Raw genomic sequence first — 18,490 nt, forward strand, 5'->3', positions numbered from 1 at the left:
GCGGAAAGTTTCGTCTCAACAAGCTTAAAAGGCAGCATTTCTAGCGCAAGCAGAAGAGAAAAATTAGAAGTGAGGACTGTGGCCTGTGGGGCGTTGGCTGGGTAGTTCCGCTTGAATGCCAAAGACTGGGTTATAGACAACTGAACGCTGTGCTGGGACAAGGACATGGACGGGCTTGCTGATGGTGCTGCTTGACTGTGGGCCACAACAGGTGCAGGGCTAGAGTCATCTTCACATGCACGGTGTATTTGGGATTGGCTTCTACGCAAAACAGTGGAAGAAGCAGTGGTGTAACGAGCAGGTAGCTGTCCTGGAGCCTGGGGTTCGACCCACAAAGTCGGGTGCTTTGCTTGCATGTGTCTGTTCATGCTGGTGGTGGTCAGGCTGGTTGCTTTGCTACCCCTGCTGATTCGGGCATGGCAGGTGCTGCAAATGGCCTGTTTGGGGTTATCAGCAGAGTCTTTAAAAAATAACCAGACTCGGGAAGATCTAACAGTTAGAATGGCAACTTCACTCATGTTGGTGTTACTGGGAATGGATGCACGCCTTCTGTCTATGGCCACCACACTGCTTCTTCCTGCCTGTTGGTGGGATATGCCTCCTTCCCCATTTGTGCTGCTGTCTTTGCTGTGCATGTCCTCCTGCCAGGTTGGGCCAGTCACTATGTCATCCACCACCTCGTCTTCCACATCCACACCCTGCTCCTCCTGACTTTCTGGCAATTGTGTCTCATCATCGTCCACCTCTTGTGACACTTTCCCACCATCGCCTTCGTGTGACTGGGGCTGGTAAAAGCTTTGGGCAGCTCTACATGTGATCTCATCTTTCCCCACTTCAAGATGACCGGCAGAGATTTCTGAATCTTGAAATGGAAAACTGAACAGCTCCAAGTGTGTCCAAGTGTGGGATCAGTTGTCACAGGGCACTCGGCATGGTGGGAGGAAGGAGGATCATGGTGAGGAATATCCTGGCCACACTCACGGCTCCTCAGACTTGACCGTGTGGAAGACAAGGTGGTGATGGTGGCTAAGTGACTGGAAGCATTATCCGCTATCCAACCAACAACTGTTTCACACTGCTCTGGCTTCAATAGTGGTGTGCTGCGGTCCCCTAGAAACTGGGACAGGAAGGTCAAGCAAAAACATGTGGGTCGTTGTTGTTGCCCATTTTCACTTCGGCCACGTCCTCTGGATGCACCATCAACATCACGTCCACTTCCCCGTCCCTTGCCTTAACCATTTTAAATGGATTACTGCACTATTTCAAATGCTCAACACAAATGTCTTTATTAGTAGCGAAATAATATCTGATCAATATGCCTGCAAATCTACGATTTTTCAAACCCAAACACCAGGCAGGCCTCAGCCTGCCTTAACAGACTGTATTCAATCATTTGGGGGGTTTTGTGACGTTAATTTATGCAAAATAGTGCTGTATAGCATTTGAGTATCAGACAACCAAAAAATAAGTACACCGGCCTACAATGCCCAAACTTGGAGCACAGAGCTATATGAGGGCTCTAACAGAAATACCACAGCGGCAAATCTGTGGCCTTTGCATTTTTTTATGCTAAATAGTGCTGTATAGAATTTGAGTATCAGACAGCCAAAAAATAAGTACACTGGCCTACAATGTCCAAAGTTGGAGCACGCAGATATAGGAGGCCTTTTCGGTGAATTTAAAACACACAAAAAAGTGGCACAAGGGTAGCACACACAACTATGCTATGTATGCCTGACAAACTATGATTTTTCAACAGGCCTCAGTCTGACAGAACAGACTGTATTTTTTTTTTGTGGGGGGTGAATTTTTTGAAAAAAAAAAAAAAATTGGTATATAGTAAATAAGCTGCAGCAGCAGCAGGCAGTTATGGAGCTTTGGGAAGGATGCAGTGGGAGCATTGGACGCATATACAGTGCCTGCAGCCCCTGCACTGATGTGGATACGTTGTGCCCTGCCTGCCTAGCACTGCAATATCGGGACCCGCGAATTAGCCATAAAAAGGACTGTTGGTTTCTCAGGAGTTGTGAATGTAAGAGTTGCAGACCTACACTACCTCTAAAAACCACGATTCTGACCCTATTTCGGCACCAGCTCTCCCTACTCTCACTGAAACAGGAACAGAATGCAGCGAGCAGGGCGGCGCCAGGTCTCTTATAATTGGGATGATGCTGTGCAGCCAAGCCAATCACTGCACGACCACAACAAAGATGGCTGCGGCGTTTCATGGCCTGGCAATCCCTGCACCGTGATTGGGTCTCTAAAGTCCGCCAAAAACGCTGGGTGGAGACATCAGTTACCACTGAATAATCCCGGAAATGCTCGCTGCTTGCCGAGTACACCGAGCATAGTGATACTCGGGCGAGTACCGAATAGTGGCGAGCACGTTCGCTCATCACTAGTATATATATTTATTCTAACCTGTCATGCTGTGATTTTACCGTACACGGCACATGAATTGCCAGCTTTTATTATAATATATATATATATATATATATATATATATACAGTACAGACCAAAAGTTTGGACACACCTTCTCATTTAAAGATTTTTCTGTATTTTCTTGACTATGAAAATTGTACATTCACACTGAAGGCATCAAAACTATGAACTAACACATGGGGAATTATATGCTTAACAAAAAAGTGTGAAACAACTGAAAATATGTCTTATATTATAGGTTCTTCAAAGTAACCACCTTTTGCTTTGATGACTGCTTTGCACACTCTTGGCATTCTCTTGATTTTCAAACTTGTGTTCAAACTTTTGGTCTGAGCTAATTCAGCTATGAGTCTTCTTGAGAATGATGCAACAAGTTTTTCACACCTGGATTTGGAAATCCTCTGCCATTCTTCCTTGCAGATCCTCTCCAGTTCTGTCAAATTGGATGGTGAAAGTTGGTGGACAGCTATTTTCAGGTCTCTCCAGAGATGCTCAATCGGGTTTAGGTCAGGGCTCTGACCTAAACCCAATCAAGGATGGTCACAGAGTTCTCCTGAAGCCACTCTTTTGTTATGTTAGCTGTGTGCTTAGGGTCATTGTCTTGTTGGAAGGTGAACCTTTGGCCAAGTCTGAGGTCCAGAGCACTCTGGTTTTTATCCAGGATATCTCTGAACTTGGCCGCATTCATGACTCCTTCAATGGCAACCAGTCGACCTGTCCCTCCAGCTGAAAAATACCCCCATAGCATGATGCTGCCACCACCATGTTTCACTGTTGGGATTGTATTGGGCAGGTGATGAGCAGTGGCGCTTATACCGCATAGAATTATCACCAAAAAGGTCTATCTTCATCTCATCAGACCAGAGAATCATATTTATCCAACAAGACAATGACCCTAAGCACATAACTTTCAGTTTTTCTTTTTTAATAAATTTACAAAAATTTCTACATTTCTGTTTTTTTTTCAGTCAAGATGGGGAGCAGAGTGTACATTTATGTGAAAAAATGAGCTTTTTTGAATTTACCAAATGACTGCAATGAAACAAAGAGTGAAAAATTTAAAGGGGTCTGAAAACTTTCCGTACCCACTGTATGTATGTATATTATATTATATTATATGTTCTAATTTCATTAATTTGTTGCCTGTATTTTTTTGCTCTTCAGGTTTTCTATAGCTATGTATCTATAGTTATGTTCTTCTGGAATCAGTTCTGGTATTCACAAAAGCCACCTAGAATGACAGGTACGCGTTCACATAATTAGTGGGAACATTATTTAATATAATTGGTGACACTAGCTTACATAGCGAGTCAGTCAATAAGCTCCTTGCTGCAAGAACAAGTTTAGGACCTGTTAGGTGTGTAATTTTTCCATATTAAAATGGATTTTCTATTTAAATTCTATATAGTTATTGTGAGTTTAATATGCAAAATCCAAATGAATAAACAAAGGTGTGGAAAAGGATAAAACCAAACAATACCAACTCAGTTGGCAACATGAAATAAAAAAGCATACTTTTATTCAGAGTATTACTTCTGTCTACTACATGCAAATTTCTTTGTAAATGCATAGAAGATTATCAAAACACAAATACAAAAAGTGTAAGGGCTGTCCCACACGTCCAGATAATTCCGGTACCGGAATAAATCGGTACCGGAGTTATCCGTGTCCGTGTGCCTGGGAACTCACGGAGGCCATACGTGCGGAACACGTGTGCCGCCCGTATGGCGAGTGGGTACCACACGGAGCGTGTGGTACCCACTCTGCATGGTGCTGAAGCTGCGATTCATATCTTCCCTGCAGCAACGTTTGCTGTAGAGAAAATATGAAGAATAGTGTTTAAAATAAAGATCTATGTGTCCGCCGCCCCCCCCACCCCCTGTGCGCCCCCCCCCGCTGGTCAGAAAATACTTTCCCGCTCCCTCGCTGCTTCCTGGTCTGGCCGCGGCTTCTCCTGCATGCGGTCACGTGGGGCCGATCATTTACAGTCATGAATATGTGGCTCCACCTCCCATAGGGGCGGAGCCGACTATTCATGATTGTAAATGATCGGCCCCACGTGACCGCATACAGTAGGAGGCGCGGCCAGACCAGGAAGGAGCGAGGGAGCGGGTAAGTATTTTCTGACCAGCGGGGGGGCGCACAGGGGGTGGGGGGGGCGGCGGACACATGGATCTTTATTTTTAACACTATTCTTCATATTTTCTCTATAGCAAACGCTGCTACAGGGAAGATATGAATACCGGCTTCAGCACCATGTGGGGGGGACAGCGCTTACTGTAGCGCTGTCTCCTGCACGCACACGGACCCCAGACGGAGAATGTCCGTGTGAGGTCCGTGTTTTACGCGGACCCATTGACTCTATTGGGTCCGTGTAAAACGTGCGCTCCCACGAACACTGACATGTCTCCGTGTTTGGCACACGGAGACACGGTCCGCAAAAAATCAATGACATCTGCACAGATGCATTGATTTTTATGGGTCTACGTGTGTCAGTGTCTCCGGTACGTGAGGAAACTGTCACCTCACGTACCGGAATCACTGACGTGTGAAACCGGCCTAATGTGGTATTTACTTTAGAATTAAACTGCACAACGTTTTCTACTCAACACACATAAAAGAAACAAAATGGAAGCCATGAGAGAATAGTGGCAAAAGGGGAGTAAGGATGGATGGTGGAAGGCAGGAAAAGAAGGGGGCTTGATAAGTATGACAGCTAAATCCATAATGAACACATTAGGCACAAGCGCATGGGAACTTGCCTAGACAGTTTTCAAGTCATGACATTGTAACCTGTAAGTAGGATTTTGCTAAGTAAACTACAAGCATTGTCATCTTGCCACTGTTAGACTGATTAAAATGAGACCTGGTGTGAAAAAATCCATCTTGTGGTTCTTGTGTAATCAATGTTAGCAGTTTTCAGTGGATATGCCCGTGCTCTGGGGCGAGACTGTAGGAAAAGACTTATCTTTGTACTCTAGGCCACAGAAACCAAGGAGATATAGAAAAACTGACTGAACAGCCATCTAGTCTGAACTGGTGCATAACCAAAAAGTCTTACATAGCAAATAGATAATGGCTGCACTCAAGTTTATTGTGCTAAATTTGATTTTAATTACATCCAAACACAGTTGGTTCTAACCTCCTCTATAAATACAGGCTTTACCATTTTATTAGCCATAGGTAAGTGTTCACACTAGGCAGACAGGTTAGTTACCCATTCGATCTGAGATTACCTTGACGTTTGGTGAATGGGCTCACAACATTTGGCCAAATTTTGTGCTAAAAATCTCATGTGTTTTTTCATAAATTTCACAAGCCATTATGCTGTTCACATTTCATGTATTGCACATTTCCTTGCTTTAGCACAATAAACTTGAGTGCAGCCATTATCTATTTGCTATGTAAGACTTTTTGGTTATGCACCAGTTCAGACTAGATGGCTGTTCAGTCAGTTTTTCTATATTTACTATGTATTGCTTTTTCTGACTTGAACGCCCCGCCCTTCGCCATGCTGTGATTTTAATTACATCCAAACACAGTTGGTTCTAACCTCCTCTATAAATACAGGCTTTACCATTTTATTAGCCATAGGTAAGTGTTCACACTAGGCAGACAGGTTAGTTACCCATTCGATCTGAGATTACCTTGACGTTTGGTGAATGGGCTCACAACATTTGGCCAAATTTTGTGCTAAAAATCTCATGTGTTTTTTCATAAATTTCACAAGCCATTATGCTGTTCACATTTCATGTATTGCACATTTCCTTGCTTTAGCACAATAAACTTGAGTGCAGCCATTATCTATTTGCTATGTAAGACTTTTTGGTTATGCACCAGTTCAGACTAGATGGCTGTTCAGTCAGTTTTTCTATATTTACTATGTATTGCTTTTTCTGACTTGAACGCCCCGCCCTTCGCCATGCTGTGATTTTAATTACATCCAAACACAGTTGGTTCTAACCTCCTCTATAAATACAGGCTTTACCATTTTATTAGCCATAGGTAAGTGTTCACACTAGGCAGACAGGTTAGTTACCCATTCGATCTGAGATTACCTTGACGTTTGGTGAATGGGCTCACAACATTTGGCCAAATTTTGTGCTAAAAATCTCATGTGTTTTTTTCATAAATTTCACAAGCCATTATGCTGTTCACATTTCATGTATTGCACATTTCCTTGCTTTAGCACAATAAACTTGAGTGCAGCCATTATCTATTTGCTATGTAAGACTTTTTGGTTATGCACCAGTTCAGACTAGATGGCTGTTCAGTCAGTTTTTCTATATTTACTATGTATTGCTTTTTCTGACTTGAACGCCCCGCCCTTCGCCATGCTGTGATTTTAATTACATCCAAACACAGTTGGTTCTAACCTCCTCTATAAATACAGGCTTTACCATTTTATTAGCCATAGGTAAGTGTTCACACTAGGCAGACAGGTTAGTTACCCATTCGATCTGAGATTACCTTGACGTTTGGTGAATGGGCTCACAACATTTGGCCAAATTTTGTGCTAAAAATCTCATGTGTTTTTTCATAAATTTCACAAGCCATTATGCTGTTCACATTTCATGTATTGCACATTTCCTTGCTTTAGCACAATAAACTTGAGTGCAGCCATTATCTATTTGCTATGTAAGACTTTTTGGTTATGCACCAGTTCAGACTAGATGGCTGTTCAGTCAGTTTTTCTATATTTACTATGTATTGCTTTTTCTGACTTGAACGCCCCGCCCTTCGCCATGCTGTGATTTTAATTACATCCAAGCACAGTTGGTTCTAACCTCCTCTATAAATACAGGCTTTACCATTTTATTAGCCATAGGTAAGTGTTCACACTAGGCAGACAGGTTAGTTACCCATTCGATCTGAGATTACCTTGACGTTTGGTGAATGGGCTCACAACATTTGGCCAAATTTTGTGCTAAAAATCTCATGTGTTTTTTCATAAATTTCACAAGCCATTATGCTGTTCACATTTCATGTATTGCACATTTCCTTGCTTTAGCACAATAAACTTGAGTGCAGCCATTATCTATTTGCTATGTAAGACTTTTTGGTTATGCACCAGTTCAGACTAGATGGCTGTTCAGTCAGTTTTTCTATATTTACTATGTATTGCTTTTTCTGACTTGAACGCCCCGCCCTTCGCCATGCTGTGATTTTAATTACATCCAAACACAGTTGGTTCTAACCTCCTCTATAAATACAGGCTTTACCATTTTATTAGCCATAGGTAAGTGTTCACACTAGGCAGACAGGTTAGTTACCCATTCGATCTGAGATTACCTTGACGTTTGGTGAATGGGCTCACAACATTTGGCCAAATTTTGTGCTAAAAATCTCATGTGTTTTTTCATAAATTTCACAAGCCATTATGCTGTTCACATTTCATGTATTGCACATTTCCTTGCTTTAGCACAATAAACTTGAGTGCAGCCATTATCTATTTGCTATGTAAGACTTTTTGGTTATGCACCAGTTCAGACTAGATGGCTGTTCAGTCAGTTTTTCTATATTTACTATGTATTGCTTTTTCTGACTTGAACGCCCCGCCCTTCGCCATGCTGTGATTTTAATTACATCCAAACACAGTTGGTTCTAACCTCCTCTATAAATACAGGCTTTACCATTTTATTAGCCATAGGTAAGTGTTCACACTAGGCAGACAGGTTAGTTACCCATTCGATCTGAGATTACCTTGACGTTTGGTGAATGGGCTCACAACATTTGGCCAAATTTTGTGCTAAAAATCTCATGTGTTTTTTCATAAATTTCACAAGCCATTATGCTGTTCACATTTCATGTATTGCACATTTCCTTGCTTTAGCACAATAAACTTGAGTGCAGCCATTATCTATTTGCTATGTAAGACTTTTTGGTTATGCACCAGTTCAGACTAGATGGCTGTTCAGTCAGTTTTTCTATATTTACTATGTATTGCTTTTTCTGACTTGAACGCCCCGCCCTTCGCCATGCTGTGATTTTAATTACATCCAAACACAGTTGGTTCTAACCTCCTCTATAAATACAGGCTTTACCATTTTATTAGCCATAGGTAAGTGTTCACACTAGGCAGACAGGTTAGTTACCCATTCGATCTGAGATTACCTTGACGTTTGGTGAATGGGCTCACAACATTTGGCCAAATTTTGTGCTAAAAATCTCATGTGTTTTTTTCATAAATTTCACAAGCCATTATGCTGTTCACATTTCATGTATTGCACATTTCCTTGCTTTAGCACAATAAACTTGAGTGCAGCCATTATCTATTTGCTATGTAAGACTTTTTGGTTATGCACCAGTTCAGACTAGATGGCTGTTCAGTCAGTTTTTCTATATTTACTATGTATTGCTTTTTCTGACTTGAACGCCCCGCCCTTCGCCATGCTGTGATTTTAATTACATCCAAACACAGTTGGTTCTAACCTCCTCTATAAATACAGGCTTTACCATTTTATTAGCCATAGGTAAGTGTTCACACTAGGCAGACAGGTTAGTTACCCATTCGATCTGAGATTACCTTGACGTTTGGTGAATGGGCTCACAACATTTGGCCAAATTTTGTGCTAAAAATCTCATGTGTTTTTTCATAAATTTCACAAGCCATTATGCTGTTCACATTTCATGTATTGCACATTTCCTTGCTTTAGCACAATAAACTTGAGTGCAGCCATTATCTATTTGCTATGTAAGACTTTTTGGTTATGCACCAGTTCAGACTAGATGGCTGTTCAGTCAGTTTTTCTATATTTACTATGTATTGCTTTTTCTGACTTGAACGCCCCGCCCTTCGCCATGCTGTGATTTTAATTACATCCAAACACAGTTGGTTCTAACCTCCTCTATAAATACAGGCTTTACCATTTTATTAGCCATAGGTAAGTGTTCACACTAGGCAGACAGGTTAGTTACCCATTCGATCTGAGATTACCTTGACGTTTGGTGAATGGGCTCACAACATTTGGCCAAATTTTGTGCTAAAAATCTCATGTGTTTTTTCATAAATTTCACAAGCCATTATGCTGTTCACATTTCATGTATTGCACATTTCCTTGCTTTAGCACAATAAACTTGAGTGCAGCCATTATCTATTTGCTACAGAAACCAAGGAGAACCTGTCCACAGGCCACCCGAAGCACAAAAACAGTCTGTCTCTTTTTGTCTTAATGATGAGGAACATATTTGTGCTTCGGGGCAGGCTTGTGGGCAGATCTCTCTTTGGCTTCTCGGGCCTAGGACACCAGGATAAGTCTCTGCCTACAGTCCCACCCCAGAGCACAGGCATATCATTAACTAACAAATACTAACACTTATTACACAAGAACCACAAGATGGATTTATTTACCCCAGGTATCATTTTAATCACTATAACAGTGGCGACATGACAATGCCTGTAGTTTACTTAGCAAAATCCAGCTGACAGGTTTGCTTTAATCAACACTATGTCAATTTGAACTGACTAGTTCTTGTTTATTTAGTAGTCCTTGTTCACCAGTTAATTTAAAATTACTAGGTTCTTGCTTTTGCACGTTTGACTACAAATACTTTATGAATGAGGCTGGTTACCCATTTTGAATTGGTTGACCTTACCAACATGGTCTCATTTGGTTTATGAATGTGACCACAGAAGATTTATAAGGAAGGAACGTGATAGACTATTCTTGCTATATTTGTGAGATGGTAATTTAGCAAAATATTACCACTTGTCTTTATTCCTTACTATCTTTACTTTTGGTATTATGATTTAGAGATATTTTATTACTACATGATAATGATGTTTACATGGGGATTTAGAAAACCGCTCCTTAGAGATTTATTATAGTGTGTGTTTTCTAGTTACTATTTTAGATTCACCTGGAAAAAAAAGTTTTTGCAAAACAGAATTCTATATGTAATGTATAAAATGATTTTATATGCATGTGGAATGCCAAGTCCAAATGTAATATTCTGTTTCAGTGACCATTGTATAGGAATAAATACTCTGTATCCTTTTACTAAACGTCTAAAACAAATTGGAGATACAAATTTTTAAAATTATATGAATGTCATTATAAGTAATCTAAATGCTAAATCTATAATGGAGAATGTTTAACTGGTTAACAACACATATTATATATTTTATTAATGGCATGTGATTAACTTATTTTAAACACATATAAGTGGCATACTGATTGTGCACTGGAAGAAGCCTAATGTGAGGTGAAACTCAAGGTTGGGCAGCGTGTTTTTATGAGAAAAGCTCTTTGTTTCATATCCATGTGGGTATATGGAATTCCACTTTATAAATTTAATGGCGGAAAACTGAACAATGTGGAATCTTCTTTAATCCTGCAGGGCCAAACCAACTGATATTGTGCCACAATTTGAATTTTGCATTTTCAAGTACACAACTGGATAGCAGATGGAAGTGCATGAAAACCTGCTCCAATATCTCTAAATATAATTTAGCCTGCTTGTTAGAATATATGGTAAGTGACATTGAGAACACTGTACCTATGTTGATCTGATATGTGATGTTGTTTTAGGAATAGCTTTTATTTATCTGCTTTAATCGAGGACCTGTTGACTTTCCCTTGTATTGCTCCATTGAGGTCTCCTCGCCCAATTTCTACACCTTGTGTGCTTTCCTTTATGTTTTAAACTTATAAATGTCTGGCCAGCTTAATAGTGACAAAGCCAAATTTTTGAAATCTGACCAGTGTCACTTTATGTGGTAATGACTCTGGAACGCTTCAACAAATCCCAGTGATTTTGAGACTGTTTTTTCATGACACATTATACTTTATGGTAATGATAAATTTAGGTCGATATGTTTTGTGTTTATTTATAAAAAATATCAGAAATTTGAAAAAAATGTAAAAAAATTAGCAATTTTCAAACTTTGAATGATTATCCCTATAATCCAGATAGTCATACCACAGCAAAACATTAATAAATAACATTTCCCACATGTCTGCTTTACATCAGCACCATTTGTAAAATGTTCTTTTATTTTGTTTGCATTTTAGGTTCAAAGATGTAGCAGTAAGTTTTCATTTTTTCATGGAAATGTACAAAATTTATTTTTTTAGGGACCTATCCATGTTTGAAGTGCCTTTAGGGGTTCCTATATATTGGGAAACACCCAAACGTTATACCATTTTAAAAAACAGCACCCCCTGACATATTGAAAACTGCAGTCAGGTAGTTTCTTAATCCTTCAGGTGATTTTGAGGAATTAATGCAAATTAGCATGACAAAAATGAAAATGTCTATTTTTACCACCTAAATGCTGCTAACTTCTGAACAGGTTACAGCAGTCGCCAGACTCTAAGGCCACTATTTGGCCATGAATTGCCATCGCAAACATCAGGACCACACAATCATGATCTGAGGGCACCAATTGGGATAAAGAGGGAGCCCCCACATACTGTTAACCATTTATATTGATGTAGTCACTATTGAAAGCAGCATCTAAGGGGTTAAACGGATTTGGATGGTGCAAGCACTGATCGTGGCTGATGCAGCAAGTTGTCAGCTATAATGTACAGCCAACAGCTGCTGGATTGTCACCTGTATGGGGAGGCTATTCTCTTATATCTCAGGTCAGTTAAAAGACATATTGGCTGTCATTAAGGGGTTAAGACAGATGTTTATTGCCGATGCTTTCTTCCCATTGCTCACCTGTTTTTGGATCATATATGGTAAGGATCACTCCCCCTCCAATGCCCATACTATGAGCATTCAGAAGACCCACACAGATGAGAGCAGCAATAGCAGCATCCACTGCTGTTCCACCTTCTTTAAGCATATCCCTGTAATAATGGAAGACAAACAACTGATACGTGGAGTACAGCTTTATTTAAAATATCAGAAATATGTTTTTTTATTTACTTATGTCATCTAGGAAAACAGCATATACTGTAAGCTATCCTGCTGATATAACAGATCTCACATGATCATATTCATTGTTATGGTTAATACTAACCCTTATTGAATATGGTGTTTATGCTGTGGGGATATTTAGTCGATTTACACATAGAAAACGTTTGTGCCAAGTTTGGAAGTTTTTCCCCTATCTAGAGTATTCACAGAAAACCCCCAAAATTGCTAAAATACCTTTATTGAATACTGTAAATATTAAAAACTAGTGCGCACAAAACCATCACCAAAAATATACAGAGCATGTATTAGAAAAGACCCAGGGAGGTGCCTATCCCTAGGCGCCTATCTCTCGTCAGCTCCCTACCTGACAGCGGAGGTTGGCACCCTAGACCTGCGCAATGGCGCCCCCGCTCACCGTCGACTATTCCTTCTAACCATGCAAATCTCTGTAGGGAGTGGGTAGAAGAAAATGGATATATTAAATGTCAGGACTAGGGGCCATTGAGGGATGAACTGTCCCTACCTCTGTCCCTACCACACAGCGGAGGTTGGCACCCTAGATATTTACGATAAATGGCGCCCCCGCTCCTCGACGGCTCTCCCAAGCAAAAAATTACCCTAATGGAATGATGTCAGGGCAATATATAAACTTAATGTAAGGTGCTGAAGTGCAGGAGAATATAGCATTACAGAAAAACCCTGGGCTCGAATATGGGAAGTGAGTACCCTCTGTGTTATGCAGGAATAGTTCCGCTCAACAATTAACATAAGTCAGATATATAGTAATAACCCCTCAATGTATATTATAATAGTCTCTCTAAACAGTAATGTTAGTGAAAGATTGCAGTTGTATACAAGAATCCTTAATTAGGGTAAGATATCAAAAAAACACTCCCAATACCCGGAATGTTCTCATAGATAGTTATAAAATACCAAAAATATCATATGGTTTCGCTCTATGTTATGATAACAGAAGCACAGATAATGCTTGTGCCAGAAAAATACAAACAATGTTAGGGTTTAAGAGAACACATCTTGGAGATGATCCTCCTTAGAACAAAAGCCCACACATCGTTATTGAATACCAAAAGTATCATATGGCATTGCTCTATGTTATGATAACAGAAGCACAGATAATGCTTGTGCCCAAACAATATACAAACAATGTTAGGATTTAAGAAAAAACGTCTTGGAGTTAATCCTCCTTAAAACAAAAGCCCACATATCAGAGCAAGGTTCACAAAATACTATATCTCCACAGATAGCAATACACTTTCAAAATCGACTTCATAGATAGGCATCTTGAAAATCAAACTCTCAAATTCAAATCTCCATAAATATGCATACATAGATCAAAATCACAAACCCAAAACTCGACACGTTTCCCCTCTCAAAGAGGTTTTTCAGGAGTATATAATGCCAGTATCAGAGTTTGCTACTTAGCTTATTCATGTCAGATGCGAGTGGCGATATCAAACATTAGCACATCGGGTATGTTCCCCTCAGAGTGCTTATGGTGAAGTGCCCAAATTGCCCCAAATAAAGACTCAGATAATGTTTTAAATGAACGCACCTGAACATCCCAGTCACCTACCGGAAGTTTTGCGGCTACAACCATAGGTGCGTTCTCTCGCGGCATTGCATGTGGCGCAGGCGCAATGACGGCCGCACATGGGTTAGCGTGCGTGTCATAAGCCGAAAGTTACCCGTCACATGTCCCTTTATTGAGGCTTATAGGAAACTATGACGACTGCTCATTAGATGTAAGAGACATTGTTACTAGACAGTGGGATATCTTGTTGGCAGATACGGATATCAGAGACTGTTTGTCTCAAAGACCTGCCATCACTTTTACTTTTACACTTTTGTATATTTTTGGTGATGGTTTTGTGCGCACTATATTTTCAAAGCTAATCAAATTTGTTTTGGAAATTTTGTGATTCGCTCTGCTCAAATTCAGTAAAATGGCAGTCACCTTGCTGCTATTTTGCATAATTTGTGGTAGGTATCAAGATGGGATAAAAAAGAAAAATTAAACAATACTCACCTCTCCCTAGCTCTCACCGGTGTCCCATCATGCAGTTCTCTATGGCTCTGGTCACTCTTCAGGAATCTCTGGCTCTGATCAGGCCTCACGTTGCCATGAGGCCTAACCAACACCAGAGCCACTTTAGAGACTTGAAATGAGACGAAAACTAGAGGGTACTTAGTGGTGTGACAGGCGAGAGCCAGAAACAGTGAGTATTATATTAACCCCTTCATGACCTTGGGATTTTCCGTTTTTCCGTGTTCGTTTTTCACTCCCCTCCTTCCCAGAGCCATAACTTTTTTATTTTTCTGTCAATTTGGCCATGTGAGTGCTTATTTTTTGCGGGACGAGTTGTACTTTTGAACGACATCATTGGTTTTACCATGTCGTGTACTAGAAAACAGGAAAAAAATTCCAAGTGCGGTGAAATTGCAAAAAAAGTGCAGTCCCACACTTGTTTTTTGTTTGGCTTTTTTGCTAGGTTCACTAAATGCTAAAACTGACCAGCCATTATGATTTTCCAGGTCAGTACGAGTTCATAGATACCTAACATGACTAGGTTATTTTTTATCTAAGTGGTGAAAAAAAATTCCAAACTTTGCTAGAAAAAAAAAAATTGCGCCATTTTCTGATACTTGTAGCGTCTCCATTTTTCATGATCTGGGGTCGGATGAGGGCTTATTTTTTTGCATGCCGAGATGGCGTTTTTAATGATACCATTTCGGTGCAGATACGTTCTTTTGATCGCCCGTTATTGCATTTTAATGCAATATCGCGGCGACCAAAAAAACATAATTCTGGCGTTTCGAATTTTTTTCTCGCTACGCCATTTAGCGATCAGGTTAATGCTTTTTTTTATTGATAGATCGGGCGATTCTGAACGCGGCGATACCAAATATGAGCAGGTTTGATTTTTTTTTTTTTTATTTTGATTGGGGTGAAAGGGGGGTGATTTAAACTTTTATATTTTTTTCACATTTTTTTTTACTTTTTTTTTACTTTTGCCATGCTTCAATAGCCTCCATGGGAGGCTAGAAGCTGGCACCACTCGATCAGCTCTGCTCTGCTATCTGATGTTCGCTGCTATGTAGCAGAAATGCAGGTGTGCTGTGAGCGCCGACCACAGGGTGGCGCTCACAGCTGCCGGGGATCAGTAACCATAGAGGTCTCAAGGACCTCTATGGTTACAATGCTGAAGCATCACCGACCTCCGATCATGTGACGGGGGTCGGCAATGCGATCATTTCCACATTTGCGTTTGACAGCGGCATTTAACTAGTTAATAGGCGCGGGCAGATCGCGATTCTGCCCGCACCTATTACGGGCACATGTCAGCTGTTCAAAACAGCTGACATGTCCCGGCTTTGATGCGGGCTCACCACCGGAGGTCAGAAAGGGGTTAATTTTCTTTTTCATTAAATCCTACTTTTTTATACTTTGAGGTCTAGAGAGGCCTTAGAGCATAATGTACTTCTTTTAAATGACAAATTCAGTTTGTACTGAATACATTTAAAGCAAATTGAATTTACCTCCCAAATTCAAGTAAATCTGACACAGATTCGCTCTTTAGTCAGCAATATTAAATTAATTTTATAATTGTCATGGACTTACCTGCCAATCTCGGAGCACTTCCCAGCATCTGTGGCTACAGCTGCTCTTTCATAGATTTGTGAAATGGGGACAGGATGAGTGCGCAGTCCAAAGAACAATCCCAAAAAAAGTGTAAGTGCCAACACAATGGCAGTCAGAAATCCTATTATCAATATACGTTTCTTCATAGTGCTGTGGAATATGAAAGATACAAAGATTGCTGTGGGTTTGGAATGCTCTGCATATTCTCTAAACTAGCAGTTATTCATTTGGTCAAATGTACTACGGGAAGAACCATTTGTTTCCAGGTACAAATGCATGCCCATATTTTCTATGTTGTTCCTCGCCTGCCTAATTTTCAATTACAGGCTCATGTATAGTAACACATATATATATATATACACACACACACACACACATATATATATATATATATATATATATATATATATATATATATATATATATATATATATATATATATATATATATATATATATATATATATATATATATATATATATATATATATATAGCAAACAGTCTATGCCCATTTTGCTATGAATGTACTGATGGACATACAGTTAGACGGGCTTGCCTTGTGCTCGTGCTGCAGGAAGCAGCCTGTGCTTGGCAATACTTCACGCTTTTAGCGTTCTCCTGACTTTTCCAATTGGCTTGAATGGTGCCAGCTCTGCCCGCACAACATTGCATCACAAGAGGACCACAGGCAGGCTACAGCAATCAATCTTAACAACAGACCTAATTTCCAAGCAAGCAGCATTACTCTGCACTAAGATCTGTTGGTTATTTAATAACAGAAAATTCCACCCAATTAAAAAAAAAAAGAAATCTGGAACCTATAAATCTTGCTGTTTTTCTGCTAGTAAAAAAGAAAACCCATAAAAGAAAAAAAAAAAAGTTAAACAAAGAATAATGGAAAAATCATTCATGCAGATAAAGTAATCATTTACCTGTACATGAAAACACAAAAGAGACTGAATTTCTGTTTGATAGAGACATAAATCACATAATATTACATAGCAGGTATGTGAAAGTCAATCTTGTACTGGTGAGGCAGAATGAAAACTGTGGCCTTAAAGTGTGATCTACTGTAACTCAATGTCAGAAAGCTGCTTCTACACAGCTTTGCAGTAGACCATCTCCTGAACAAGGGTTGGGACTCGGGAGTTAAAATGTAAAATGCCGGTTCCTTATCTACTTAAATAAATTACTTTTAGCATTATACTTAAGAGGAGGGTCATTTATGTGGTTCTTCTAATTATGTTGGGTTATTTATATTATTTGTTACATAAATCTCAGTAATGGGTTAGCATCTGTGTAATCACATAGGCATTTCTGTAAAATAAGCTTCTGGAAGTATACTTAGTACAACATGATATTCCATTAATCCAGGTGACTAATACATTGCACAAATATTAAAATTTCAAATGATGAAACTAATATTAAAGGAGCTTTCTGTTTATAGGTAACTGAAACCTAATTATTATATAATGAACATTTCTGCACCTTTAGCATTACTCTTCACCATTTTACGGATCTCCACGTTGAGCTAATAGAAATGATCTTGTTTTTCAGCAAGAAATTGAATACCCTGAATGGACTGCATTTTAAGAGTATGGTATTAAGTTTAGACAATTCTATGTGAGCTAAGAAACTCTCTATTACGTCTGTATTGGGCATGCTTCATTTGCTCTAATGATGCTCCCTTCAGATTGTTTGGGACATTTGGAAGAAATGCAGATAAAAAAAAAATGACAAGTACTTTCATGAGCTCTGTCATGTCTACAATAAAGCATCCTGTGACCATTCATATGTGAGGTTACTTGTCACCTAAGGAATGGGCTCACTCTCAATTTTTCCTAAGAAGACTGCAATGAATAAAGAACGGTATCTAAACATCTTCCAAGAGCAACTTCTCCCAATGAGCCAGGAGCAATTTGGTCATGAACAAAGGCTTTTCCACCAGAATGATAGAGACCGTGTCAAAAACCAAAAGTAAAACCAAAGTGACTTGCTAAATAAAACATTAAAATTTTGGGTCCATAGCCAGGAAACTACTCAGATCTCAATCCTATTGAAAATCTATGGTCAATCTTCAAAAAGTGGGTGGACAAACAGAAAAAGTGTAAATACATATTAAATGCCTATACAATGTACATCAGTTATTATTGATACATCTGATTAAAATATCTGAAGCAGCAAAGCTTGCGAAAACCAAAATTTATGTCAGTCTAAAAACTTCTGGCCAAGGATGTACATTATGGAGAATAGTATTATCAGTTTCATATTTTACAGAACCACGATAAAAACAGAGTGCCAAAGTGTAACTAAATGTTGAGTCAATTGTAGCTTTAAACTTCATAAAGTATGTGGGTGATGATATGTCCAAGACATACAGCTCTGGCAAAAATTAAGAGACCACCGCAAAATGTTCAGTTTGTCTGATTTTTCTCTCTATATTATGTATATTTTTGAGTAAAATGTAAATATTTATATTATCCTATAAACTTCTAACATGTCTCCGAATTTCCAAG

The 18,490-nt window shown here is 39.5% G+C and overlaps 1 protein-coding gene across 2 annotated transcripts in view; it reads right to left on the reverse strand.

Moving 5' to 3' along the window:
- The window catches only part of GGT1 (gamma-glutamyltransferase 1), a 155,654-nt gene that overhangs the window by 86,395 nt on the left and 50,769 nt on the right, over positions 1–18,490 (reverse strand). For both annotated transcript variants that reach the window (XM_077293620.1, XM_077293629.1), the window contains exons 2-3: positions 15,954–16,124; positions 12,113–12,243 (exon numbers count right to left, since the gene is read on the reverse strand). In XM_077293620.1, the coding sequence (XP_077149735.1) occupies positions 12,113–12,243; positions 15,954–16,120 (298 nt within the window). In that variant the 5' untranslated portion in view covers positions 16,121–16,124. The remainder of the gene's footprint in view (positions 1–12,112; positions 12,244–15,953; positions 16,125–18,490) is intronic.

The sequence above is a fragment of the Ranitomeya variabilis genome, chromosome 1 (assembly GCF_051348905.1).
Source record: "Ranitomeya variabilis isolate aRanVar5 chromosome 1, aRanVar5.hap1, whole genome shotgun sequence".
NCBI classification, from domain to species: Eukaryota; Metazoa; Chordata; class Amphibia; order Anura; family Dendrobatidae; genus Ranitomeya; species Ranitomeya variabilis.